Source organism: Prionailurus viverrinus, chromosome A2 (assembly GCF_022837055.1).
Source record: "Prionailurus viverrinus isolate Anna chromosome A2, UM_Priviv_1.0, whole genome shotgun sequence".
Classification (NCBI taxonomy): domain Eukaryota; kingdom Metazoa; phylum Chordata; class Mammalia; order Carnivora; family Felidae; genus Prionailurus; species Prionailurus viverrinus.
The window spans coordinates 69,767,046-69,780,713 of NC_062562.1; the positions used below are offsets into that span (position 1 = coordinate 69,767,046).

The following is a 13,668-nucleotide window of genomic DNA, read 5'->3' on the forward strand; positions in this document are numbered from 1 at the left end:
AGGAGTCTAGAGATGTGAAGGGTGAATAATCAGGGAAATCTTTCTCCCTGTTCTGAGCACAAGAAAATGCCAACTTCCACCAAGAATCTTCCTTGCTAAGCCCAACAATAAGAACTGAGGAAGAAGAAAAATTCTTCTTTAGAGTATCTGTCCCCAGACTAGACCAGACACCTCCCCCTCCCAAGGCTGCTAAGTAAAGGCTGTGTTCAGCTGCCTCATCATGGCAGAACAGCAAGGGGCAGGTGAGGACTGCATGGTGAAGGAGGCACGCCTGCTCCCTCACCCCACACTTCTTTCCACTCTGCACATCCCTCAAGTTCCCAGTGCTGCTGGGAGGAGAGCAGGGCACATGGAGTCCAGCTGACCTCACAGAGAGGAAACTCCATCAGGCTCAGGGTCTGACAACACAATAGGGAGGGTGGTGCACACCAGTGCCTAGTAATGATCGGAGGTGGCCCTGGAATGTCTCAGTGCCCCTGGAAATGACCTTGGCACCTAAAAGTCTAGCAGGCAGCTGAGGTGGCCCCACCTGGTCTGTTTCTGGCTCTCCACATCCTGTTTCTAGGATATAGATGTGACATCTGCAAATAACACTTCATGCACTCAGACCATTAATTACTGACAGCAGAGAAATAAACCTAGAGAGACACAATAAACCAGGGTAATGTGAGTACTTTAAAAGAAGTTTCGACACTCTAATGGGAGACTTGGGAACAGGGCCTGAAAAGGCCTGGTCACAAGGGAAGAGCAGTACTGGAAAGAATGACCTCTACCCAGTGCTCCCCAGTGCTGGGCACATGCTGCTGCTGGATAAGCTATGGACCATGAATTCCGGGATGGCAGGTCCTGGCTCCCTCATCTTTATGTCCCATGGTCCCTCCCACTCACTCTCCAGCCCCTTTAGTGGTGGTGTGGAAATAGCAGGGACTCGATACATGTTAGAGGAATTAATGCATGACCCTGATGATGTACTCACTAATTCTCTTTCATGTATTCTATCTTTTGTATTTGACCAAAACACTTTCCATGTATTTGACCAAAACACTGTTCCCTTTCCTTTTCTCCTTTGAGCTAGGTACGGTGTGGATTCCCTCGAGTCTCAGTGGAGGTGACTTCTAAGAAATTTCCCCAGATTCTCTTTGATCTGAACCCACAACGAAAATCAGTGAGTAAGCGGTGCCTGGGTGGCTCAGCCAGTTAAGCATCCGGCTTGTGGTTTCGGCTTAGGTCATGATCTTGAGGTTCGTGAGCCCGACAGGTGTGGAGCCTGCTTGGGACTCTGTCTCCCTCTGTCTCTCTGCCCCTCCCCCGATCACTCTCTCTGTCTCTCTCAGAATAAATAAATAAATAAACTTAGATAAACTAAACTAAGTGAGTAAAAGAAACATCTAGAATTCAAATACTCTACACCTCTGTTCCAGCCACAGATGTGACCACTCGGCAAAAGATCCTTAAAGAAGCCATAAACCCAGGTTAATGGCTTAACCTCTCCTGTTGCTAGTTATTTCATTTGTAAAACTGGATAGGTATGGTCTTGAGGTTTTCTTAATATTCTATGAAAATACAGATAAATCAAGGACCACCTTTGGGTCAAACCTTTCCCACTTGCCAGCTATCCAGAGGGCCACTAGGTTATCTTGCTTCAAAATCATTGTTGTCTAGTGAAGATTACCCAACTCACTTTTAACGTACCCTCAATTTTCCAGAAGGGATTACTAGATTCATTTCTATTCATAAAGACCAGGAAACATGCACATGTAAATGACCAGCTTCCTCTGGCCTGTTTAAAATCATATGAAAAAAATTCATTGTCTGAATAAGTATTCACACACATGACTGTCGCAAAGCTCCAGCTCAGCACCTCCTAGGAAGATATCTTAGGAACCTCAGAATCTGAAACAGTAAGTGGTCACAGGCACCTAGATCCATCCTGCTGGCTGACTGTGTGATTAACCTCTTTTTCCTACTGTTGTGTCAATACTAAGACCTGCAGAAGAAAAATGACTCGTTGCTTTGAAAGAAAATATTAAGTGGCTGTTTTGTATTTGGCAGGAAGGGTGGACCCTTATTATGCTGAAATCCATCCCACATTGGTATGCTGTTTCTGCTACAATACATAAGCCTCCTCGGTCATTCACCTTTTATTCTCTATGCTGTAAATTACTCTGCACAGACAGCCATAGAATAAGTAGGTGTCATAGAATAAGCAGGATGAGACCTTCGAGATTACCTAGCATAGGAAACTGGGACTCAGGAAAGTCAGATTTGCCCACAATAACACTGCAACCTAATGGCAGAGTAGGACTAGAGAAGGTCTTGTCTTCCAGTCCCTAAAACATTTTCCATCACCAAAGACTGACGGTGATTCACTCTTGCCTTCTCCACCCCCCACCATTTGTTTCAGTTACTAAATGTGACACCTTCTGTGTCAGGCCCTGTGTTAGCACAGAGATATGGAAATCAGCAAGACAGAACTCATACCCTCAAAAGATTCCCAGGCTAGGGAGGAAGGAGACAACCAATGTTTTACTTTGGCAACAGTAAGTCTGATGATGGAACACAGTAGCAAAGGACCAGAGAAGGATACACATCCCTCAGCTGAAACAGAGATAAAGGAAGAGAGGCCACTATCAAAAGCTTTCTGAAGGAGATCACACATATGCCAAGCTCAGAAAGGTCACTGCACATGGTAAGCGCTCAGTACATGTCAGCTATTGTTATTTTCAGTCCTTGTGTTGTCATTAATTCCCTCACAATTCCCCTGACATTTTAGAGGACCCTGTGTCAGCTACAGTGTGGGAAAACACGGGGACACGCTCTACTCTGTCTTGGTCTGAAGAAGACATGGAAATATGGGTGGATCCTGGTGACCATTATACAGTGAGCTGGTGCTGTAAGGCACTGCCAGCCTTCCATGCAAGGCTCGTACACCACTGTCCACTTTGGAGGAGGCCCTGAGGTCCCTGGCCCCACCCTAGGAAACCTACCCATCTACATGCCCATGGAACATGTTGCACTTACTTCTGCTTTGCCAGCTGTCTCCCACCTCTGGTTTTGAAGATACATGTCCGTCCATGGATGGCGACTGAGGACAAGAGAGTCTCCGGGACAAGCCTCAGACTGCAAATCTCAGCAGAAAGAGCTTGAACAGAGGAGAGACACTGCTCCTGATCCGCGAGGTCCTCCCCCGCAACTGCCCAGGAAGGGGCTGGTTATGGCCATGATGCTATTCAATCCAGCACCAAGGGCGCCCTGTGCCAACCTCTGGATATGGGACCCAGGCTGGGAAGGGCCCTTCTGAGAGTCATCAAGAGCATGTCTCACAGTGAGACAAGCTCATCCCGTCTTACTGTCCCTCTGGGGCAGCAATCCTTGTATATGAAGTCAGGGATCCCATGATGTCATCTATGGACACAGACCCCCGACCCTCCCCAAGCCATATCAGTGATGATACACACATTATGAACATGCACAGCAGTGTCAACCTTCACTGCAACTGAATGTGGTAGCTACCATTACCACAGCTACTTTCTAACAGGAGAAAGAACGCCTAAAGCCAAGTGATCGGCCAGGTTGCTCAGCTGGTGAGAGCAGGAGGGCCCAGAACTAGCTCTCCTGTGCGGCATGACTGTCCTTCCGCACCCTCAGGAGCAGGGGGTACACTACCTGAGACAGGACACCAGCTCCCAGGCACCTGACAAGGAATTCAGTGCCTCCTACCGCTACCTGGGCATCAAAGCAAGCTCCAGAATGTGACACTGCATTTAGACTCTTCGGTGACAAATGCCACCTCTGACTGCATACTTTCTGGACTCTAAACAAATAGGGAGGACAAGAGTGCTCCTTTGGATGTGTGTGGCCTTGTGCCTGCCTCTACCCGGGGACATGCTTCTTGGCAAGGACCTTCCCTTATCTTCCCACCTCGTGCCTCCTGCAGCTCTCATGGTGTTTTATGCTGTGTAGACAATGCGGGAGGGTGGGGGTGGGGGGAGGGTTGTGTGAGCAAGCCCCTGACAGAAGAACAATTCAAGTGGAGACTGAAAGCAAAGGAACTGGATTCGGTGAGTCCACATGACCACCCAGCTATTTTGAGTGGCTCAAAATAGCTCCTGTTGCCAGGAGGACCGACAAGGAAGCCCTGAACCAAAGTAGGAAAAGAGGCACATTTTAATTAAAGGCTTTTGGAAGGGCAGCCTGTAGACAAGAAAGAAAGGTAGTAGAGTGAAGGGCAGGGGGAAAGAAAAAAAAATAGGAAGTCTGAAACGCGTGGCTTCTCTGTTCGGATTTCCAAGGGACTTGCTCTTCAAAAACAAGGGTAATGTTTTGTTTGTACATTTATGTATGCAGACTTCTAGCTCAACAGGCACTAAGAAAAACACAAGTGCAAGAAATTAAAAAAACTGACTGAAGGGAGAGGCAGAGAGAGACAGATGTACGTCTAGGTAGCTACAGTGGAAACCTAACTAACTTAAAAAAATAGCCTCTATTAGCTTGGTAACTGTAGTGCTGGAATAAAATTCAGAAGCACACAGAGAGGCAGGGAAAGTAGGGATGCCATATAGGATTTCTGGTGAGATAAACAAAATCAGATTTCAAATGCAAAAGTAAAATCTCTAAAACAAGTTTGCAAACTAAATGTCCTCTCCCTAATGCAGTCCATGATAAATTGTAAGCACAAAACAGAGGTGTTGTTTGGAATATATTTTCTGCAGGGGGAAAAAGTCCTGTCACAGAATAAGAGGACGCCATCTTGAGTCTACATATCGTCAAGGAATTACGTACTTTGAAGAATTTCATACAAAGCACTATACCCACAAGAAATGAAAGGTAGAAGATACCAGGAATGTATTTTTTAAGTGAGATCTGTTACAATTCATGGGTTTTAGATTGAATATTAAAGGTGCTTCAAAAAGAACTGCTCAGCCACACATGATTACACTGCGGCTCCCTGGGGCACAGGCACCATCCCGGCCCTACACTGCTGTATCCCAGCAACAGACACGCTGGCAGAGGCTCCACACATGTCTGTGGATGGAATGAACAGAGTGCAGCCATCTCAGCCCCTCAAGCCGTACCTTGCACACTAAACGAGAGGCAGGTCTGGTTATCCAGTGGAGAGACCGCACGGCACAGCCTGGATGTTGGCTCTTGACATTCAGGCTCCCTGTGAAGGCGAGCTCAAGCTGGCCATAAGCCACCTTAACCTGCACCACCATCTGTGCCAACACCATGGAAACCATGATGGATCCAGTTGGCTCTGGGGAACACCGTGCTCCCCATGTCTTCCATAGGCCCAAGGGCTTCTAATAGGGGTTGTGCTCTTTCTGTGCCTAGCATCTGGCCTGTAGCAAATCTATCCTTAAGCAGCATAAACGTGGATGGAGTAGAATTTATCCAAGCCACTTCTCCTCACTCCTCTTGGATAAAAATGCACCATTACCCCAACTTGATGGAAAGTAGGGAAGAAATCTTACCTGTGTCAAATACCTTGCTGGTGCAATGAAGTGGCAAGCTCAGTTGGTAGAAGAAACAACCTTGTATACACACACAGAGGAGATGCAAGCTGGCCTTGGGTGTGTATATATTTGTGTATGATTTCAGTGCTGACCATACACAGGCCCATGCTATACAGCCAGGTCAACACTCATGTCCGCATTTCAAGAAGAAGCTAACTGAGAAGGTCAAAGGGCCACTATATAATAGTGGAATGACTGTAATGTGTGGATCTGGAGAAAGGCAGGGACTTCACAATGTTGTGAATATACTACATGCTGCTGAATTGTTCACTTCAATGGTTCATTTTGCTACGTGAACTTCACCTCAATTTAAAAGAAAGTTATAGAACAAATATTTGCACCCTGATCTTCTGGACCCTGGAGCACTTAAAGTCTATGATTAAGGAAAAGGTGCCACAACATGGGAAATAAAAACGGGAGAATCAACAGGCAGGAAATAAACTGTGCCAAGATGAAAGTAAACAGCCAGTATCATGCACTGTGGCAACCAGTGGGGTTAAATAAATGTACAGGTTGTGGCCCATCCTGGGAGCACTCACAGGGCACACAAGACTGTGTGAAGACTCTCAAAGATTTTATATCAGAGCCAAAATGAGGAAGAAGGAAGGAATTCTGAAGGAAGGCTTTCCAGCCAGCGAAGAGCCTGCCAGCCAGAGAACTGGCTTGCAGAAGTCAGTGCTGGCCTGATGGCGGGGACTGGAAGGAAATGCACCCACTCAACATTTGGGGGTGTCTGCTGTGTGCCAGGCACTATCTTAGGCACTGGTTGTTCAAATATTCAAAACTCCTGGTCCTTGCCCTCATGGGACTCTTTTTTTTAATGTTTATTTTATTTTTGAGACAGAGAGAGACAGAGCATGAATGGGGGAGGGTCAGAGAGAGAGGGAGACACAGAATCTGAAACAGGCTCCAGGCTCTGAGCTGTCAGCACAGAGCCCGACGCGGGGCTTGAACTCACGGACCGTGAGATCATGACTTGAGCCGAAGTGGGACGCTTAACTGACTGAGCCACCCAGGTGCCCCGGGACTCTTAATAAAGGAGATAAAACCAGGCAATATCTTAGAAAGCTATGGTTTAAAGGTGGCTAAGAATTTGGGCTTTGTTCCTGATGTTTTTAGGCAGGGAAGTGAAAGAAAATCTCAGTAATTTAGAAAGACGTGAGACCTTGATGAGAGAAGAGACTGAAAAAAGATAGAAATCTATCTACATATTCAATGCAATCCCTATCAAAATTCCAAGGGCATTTTCCCCAGAAATAGAAAAAACAAATCCTAAAATGGTATGAGCATAAAAATACATACATTGACCAACAGAACAGAAAAGAGAGTCCAGACGTAAACCCTTCCATACATCATCAGTGAACATTCGACAAGGAGGCCAACAGTCAATGGGGAAAGAACAGTCTCTTCAACAAATGGTGCTGGGAAAACTGGAAAAATGCATACAAGACAATAAAACCAGACCTCTGTCTCACACCACTCACAAAAATTAACTTGGAATGGATCAAACACTTATAACACCTGATATGCCAAAAATCCTAGAAGAAAATATAGGGAAGAAGCACCTCGACACTGGTCTTGACAAAGATTTTTTTGGATATGACACCAAAAGCACAAACAACAAAAGCAAACATCAGTAAAAGGGCTCTATACTGCATCAAACTAAAAAGCTACACACAGTAAAAGAAACAATCAACAAAATGAAAGGCAATCTATGGAATGGGAGAAAATATGTGTAAACCACTTCTCAGATGACGGGTGAATGTCCAAAATATACAAGGAACTTGTACAACTCAATGGGGGAAAATAACAATAATAATAATCCAATTAAAAACGGGCAGGGGCGTCTGAGTGGTTCAGTTGGTTAAGAGTCCAACTTCGGCTCAGGTCATGACCTCATGATTCATGGGTTTGAGCCCCACGTCGTGCTCTGTGCTGACAGCTTAGAGCCTGGAGCCTGCTTCGGATTCTGTGTCTCCCTCTCTCTCTCTCTCTGCCCCTCCCCTGTTCACGCTCTGTCTCTCTCACTCTCAAAAATAAACAAACATTAACTAAATAAAATAAAATAAAATAAAATAAAATTAAATTAAATTAAATTAAATTAAAATAAAATAAAATAAAATAAAAATGGGCAGAAATGAACAGTTTCCCAAAGAAGATAAACAAATGGACAACAAGTACATGAAAAGGTGCTCAACGTTACTCATCATCAAGGAAATGCAAATGAAAACCATACACAGGTATCACCTCACACCTGTTAAAATGGCTACCAGCAAAAAGATAAGAGACAAGTGTCAGTGAGGACACAGAACCCTGTGCATTGCTGGGATTAGACATTGGTCCAGCCATTATGGAAAACAGTATGGAGAATCCTCAGAAAATTAAAAATAAAATTACAACACACGATCCAGGAATCCTACTTCTGGTTAAGTATGCAAAGGAAATGAAACATGATCTCGAAGAGGCATCTGCACTCCCATGTTCACTGCAGCATTATTCACAATAGCTAAGATCTAGAAGCAATCTAAATGACCATCAACAGATTAATACATAAAGAAGATGCAGTGTATACATAAAGTGAAATATAGCTCACCCCAAAGAAAGAGGGAAGTTCTGCCATTTTCAACAACATGGATGTACCTTGAGGGCATTATGGTAAGTGAAATAAGTCAGAGAAAGACAAATAGCATATGATCTCTTATTTGTGGAATCCAGAAAGCCAAATTCATCACAAGAGAGTAGAATGGTGGCTGCCAGAGTCTGTGGGTGGGGGAAATGAGGTATGAGTCAAAGAGTAAAAATTTCCAGTCATCATATGAATAAGTTCTGGGGATGTCATGAACAGCACAGTGATTATAGTTAACAATACTACATTATATGCTTGAAAGTTGCTAAGAGAGTCAATTTAAGTGTTCTCACCACAAAAAAGAAATAGCGATTATGGGACATAACGGAGGTGTTCACGAAAGCTATGGTGGTAATCATTTTGCAATATGTAAGTATATCAAATCACGTTGTACACCTTACGTTTATACCATGTTATATGTCAATTATATCTCACTAAAGCTGGCTAAAAAAGAAAGTATATGCAATGGTTCAGAAGAGCATTAACGCAGGTATGGATTCACATGAAGGCAGTGGGAACAGAGATCACAGGCAAGACTAGTGGGTATGACTGGAGTTTTCAAGTGGCTGTGGGATTAAGTGACATTAATTTATGGAAAGGGCAGAGGACAATGTCTAGGCTATAGTAAATTCTCAGTGTTACTATTACTATGTTTTATATTGAGCCTCAGTGTTCTAATAATTGAGTGACTTTACTTTCCAATGTTTAGAGCCCCCACACATGAGAGGATCCAAACCAGCAGACCCACCACACTAAAGACAAGAACAAGGCTTATCTCTGTATTCTCTGTCAATACAAAACACCTTCCAAATATGGAGTGAATAAGGAAATGAATAAAGGAACAAACAAACAAACAAGTAAATACAAGAACAGCAATGACCTCCAACTCCCAACCTGTAAAAAAACAAGAAATGGCTCCTCAGCTGATCTACAGAACACTTTGAGAAAGATTCATTTTCAAGGAAGAACACATAGGAAGACGTCCCATATCTTGCATATGGAGCAGAATCAAGGAACTGGGCTTCCCAAGGAATATCCACTGTTCTAAGAATCTAAATATTTTACCTCCGTGCCATCCCATAACCATTTTTATTCAAGCTGACAACTCTGTAATTAAAGTCCTTAGCCTGCTGCTTGATTTTTCCAAGTGGGCTTTGTCTTTTTGCAGCTGCAGAGGCTTTCTGCCAGAAGCCCTGCAATGTTGGGCATTGAGGACTCCTGCTTGTCAACATGTCCCCATTCACAGGTGGGCAACCTTCCTCCTCCTATATTTGTCTCTTCAAGATCAGAAACTCACCCCAAAATGGCAGGTAATAAAAAGGTACCTATTGGCCAATTAACAAATAACACTCTTTGCTACTATTATTATTTCCTGTCCAATCTCCCTATACACTAAAATATATAGTGTTTCTGCTATGATTACATATGTTACTGAAAATTATCATATTTTATAAAATTCAATACCAAAAATAACCGAGTGTGGGGAAAAAATGGTTTGGGGCATTCCTCTCAAAACCTATGGAACTGCAAAATACAATAAAAATAATAACTGATAACCTTGAGAGTTAGTCTGACCATGTAGGCAGGTAGCTCAGCATAGTACGTGGCTAACTCAGCAGACATTTAAAAAAACCCTTAAAAACAACAGGGTAAAAGACAACAATGCTTTAATTAGAATAACACCAGCAGGCACCCAGGGCATAGGAAGAAACATATCCTGCTTGAAGCCAAGAGCCATGAAAGGCTGACTGTACCTGTCTGGGGGCGGGGGGGGGGGGGGGGGGGGGACAGGCCAGGTGATCTTTGTATTCATTGTCAACACACACACACACACACACACACGTACACGCACACATAGTCCAGCAGCTGAGCTAAGGACTTTTTCCCTATCCAGCTCAAGTTCAAAATTCTACTCCCACTGCTCCCTTTACCTCGGAAAATTTGTCTAATCCAACATGACTCTGGCCCTGCTCAGACACCTTGCCCCTCTTGTCCAATCGTGTATGAGCCCACATGCATCACAGACCAAAGCACATGGTATTTCATGCTGTCTTCAAAGTAAGTGGTTGGAGCAGGCCGAATGTCCTTAGGGAAGTCACCTGCACAATCATGAGCAGAGGCATGTGAAACCAAGGATGAAGACCTCCCCAAACTGACTGTTCCCCATCCTATAAGCTGTCCTATTACCTATTAAAGAAATAATTCCCAGAGAAAGATGTGACCACAAGATCAAACCAACAGAAAAATGCAAATACTTACATATAATATGTTGGATAGAGTCCTTCAAAATACCAGCAATGTTTTTTGGCCTCTGTACACTGAAAATAGAAGTAAGAAAACCTTTGTCAGTGGAAAGTCATCTGCATATTGTTAAGACGACCGGACAAAAAGACACAAGGAAAGGTAAGTTGATACATCTTGAAGTGTAGAAAGCAGAGGGTTGGGGGAGACCCTGCATCAGAGGGAGATCCACCCTCCACGATGACTTTTTATTTCTTTATATTTCTTAAAAGGGAAGAAGAAAACATAGGAAAACATCTCTTTGCGTGTAATTTTTCTAGCTTTCAATTTCCCTACATACATGGGCATGACCAATTCATTAAAAAGTAACTAAAGACAATCTGTTTTTAAAAATTCACACAGTACGGGGGCACCTGGGTGGCTCAGTTGGTTAAGTGCCCAACTCCTGGTTTTGGCTCAGGTCATGATCTCACATTTTTGTGGTTTCAAGCCCCACATCAGCACAGAGCCTGCTTGAGAGTCTCTCTCTCCCTCTCTCTCTCTGCTCTCCCCTTCACTGTCTGTCTCTCTCAAAATAAATAAATAAACTTAACAAAATTAAAAAATTCACATATTATGATACTCTAAATATCTAAAATATGCTAAAAATAAAATATTACAATTATTTCCATTTCCCCCCAACTTTCGTGTTTGAAAGGTATTTCCCACAGTTTTGACCTTTCCAGATCTTTCTATTTCAGAATATTCCAAAAGGCATATTCAAATCATGGCTCCTCCCATGGGGATCCACATCTGGCAGACTGTGTAAAGCAGGATTCACTTGCCAGCATCAGTACTGCCCCCTGCCCTCATTCCCAGGGATGAGAAACAGGGAGGGTGATGAGGAAAGACACTAAGAGCCTCCCGAGTGCTTTCCAAGGAAGTGTCACACTTGACGTTATGGGGGGCACAGCAGGTGCAAATGCTGCCCTGGTGGACAGACTGCCTCACACGCCTCCAACAAGTGAGAGCAAGCCGACGGCACCAAGTGCTCAGTGAGAGCTCCAAGCAGAAACACTGTCGTGGACCTAAACAAGATATTTCTAAAATTCTTCGGCTTGTTCTACCATTTTTTTTTAAATTCACAACTTCCTACATTCATGATCCAGTTCATTGGACCCTATGTATAAACAATACCTCCCAAATAGTAGTGCAAAGCTACCAGTGGGAACACAGGGAAAGGCGTCACGAAAACAAAGCTTTCTTTGGGCAAGGCAGGGTCTGTCTCACCCAACTCCCCAGCCTGACCCCCGCCATCTGCCCTCTGCCTTGCCCAGTGCTAGCAGGTGTATGGCGATGCCTTGCCACAACAGTCTTCCCGAAGAGCTCTCAAGACGTTTCAGAAATAGACCCTGACTCTAGAGTGGACAGGCGAAAGCAAATATTATGTGTTACACTGGCTAAATCAGATGGGTTATGAAAACAGCGTGAAACACTGGGGGTGAGGGGGGGTGGTTTAAATGCGCTTTAGGAAGCACACTCAGAAGAACACTCGGGCAGCCCAAAGTGACCCAGCTGTATGAATGGAAAATGAGTTTAATTTAGACTCTGTTAGTTCCTGTCCAGTTCAGGAAAGGAAATTCAGACAGCTGAAGAAATTAATTTATTTTGGCAAGAAAGAGAAATTTCAAGTGTCTGCCCTAAACTACAATTTATTTCACTAGAGTCCTCTATTATAAGCTGAGCAACCAGGTCGTTCTTCCAAGTGGCATGTTAAATGTTCCTTCTTTATTCTCCATCACTATTGGAGACAGGCACACTTTCTTAGAACTTGACACTCACCTCTCCCCATACTGCCCTATGACTACAGGGTGGCAGAGAGAGCTCCAGACCAAGACATCAGGATCCTGCTCCCAGATCTGTCACTAACAGCCTGACAGACTCTGAAAGGAGGCTCTCTCTGCCCTCGACACTCAGCTGCCCGTGTGGTGGGGCATGTGACATGCACAGATGTGTGTATGGGCTCTATGGCGGTACGTGTGAACTTCAGAACTATGACAGGGTATCGAAAAGCACCAAACTGTTAATACAGAACAACTCCCAGGCACTATCAGACATGAGGATTGGGAAGGAAATCTAGCAGTGTCTGGGAAATGATGAATGTATTTCTCTTTAACCACTGACCATCTCTCCACAAATATGAAACATAATATGCAAAGGTTTATTGGTCATGGCATTATTTCTAATAGCAAAATCTTAGAAATGACACAGATACTCACAGCAGGCTGGTAAAATACACGACGAGAAATCTCCACAACGTGGCCAACAAGAGGTCTCTTGTTCCGAGGTCTCTCGGAAACAATATGAAATGATTTCTAAGATGCAGTGTTACTCAAAAGACAATAGGCAAAAGTGTGCATCCACTATGCTCCTTGTTACGGAAAAGGAAAATTCTACATTTGGTTCATTTCTTACTAAACGAATTACAGGAAAGGTATAGTAAAAACTAATGAGAACGCTTACCCCATGGGGGCTGGGTTAGGAGATGGGAGAGAGAGTGATGACACATTTCTCTGTGTATACTTTTTTATTCACAGTTTGACTTTGGAATCATGTAAAATTCTTTCACGTTGAGAAAAATAAGGTTAAGTTAAAAGGAATTTGTAAAGAATCTACTCTTCTCAGACCACAAAAATCGACTAAGGACTATCAGGGCACTGCACGCACACATCACTTTTTTGCCGGAAGGAAGCAGACACAGCAAACAGCTGGGAAGTTAGAAGAGCTTCACAAGAAACTTGTGAGGAGAACACACTCCTCTTCACACCCTCCCAATGCCCTCAGATGTTAGGACACTATTTCCATCCCATTCTCCCTCTGATCTCAAAATGGTATTTCTGGTGTTTTTGCTGAGATCCTCAGTAACCTCACTGGGGCCTCCTTGGTCATTACTTTTGTTCACAGTTATTTGCTAATCACCTTTTTACCATTTTTCATTAAGCTAGTCAAATAAAACCTAGTTTGAAAAGTATCAACCTCCATTTGTTCCTTTAGAAAACATTCTCTTCAGAAAATGTTATTGTGGGGGCACCTGGGTGGCTCAGTCGGTTAAGCAACCGACTCTTGATTTCAGCACACGGCATCATCTCACAGTTCCTGAAATGGAGTCCCGTGTTGGGCTCCGTGCTGACAGTGTGGGGCCTGCTTGGGATTCTCTCTCTCTCTCTTTCTGCCCTCCCTTGCTTGTGCACATTCATTCATTCTCTCTCTCTCTCTCTCTCTCTCTCTCTCTCTCTCCCCCCCCCA

The 13,668-nt window shown here is 43.9% G+C and overlaps 1 protein-coding gene and 1 long non-coding RNA gene across 2 annotated transcripts in view; one reads left to right on the forward strand and one right to left on the reverse strand.

Annotated features, from left to right (window-relative positions):
* Window positions 1-13,668, reverse strand: part of VOPP1 (VOPP1 WW domain binding protein) — a 111,389-nt gene that overhangs the window by 48,610 nt on the left and 49,111 nt on the right. The window contains exon 2 of the mRNA XM_047834762.1: window positions 10,402-10,460. Coding sequence (XP_047690718.1) covers window positions 10,402-10,460 — 59 coding nt within the window. The remainder of the gene's footprint in view (window positions 1-10,401; window positions 10,461-13,668) is intronic.
* LOC125152652 (uncharacterized) lies at window positions 494-9,393 on the forward strand. The gene is made up of 3 exons (XR_007147261.1): window positions 494-666; window positions 1,076-1,165; window positions 8,852-9,393. It is a non-coding gene; the product is annotated as an uncharacterized LOC125152652 (long non-coding RNA).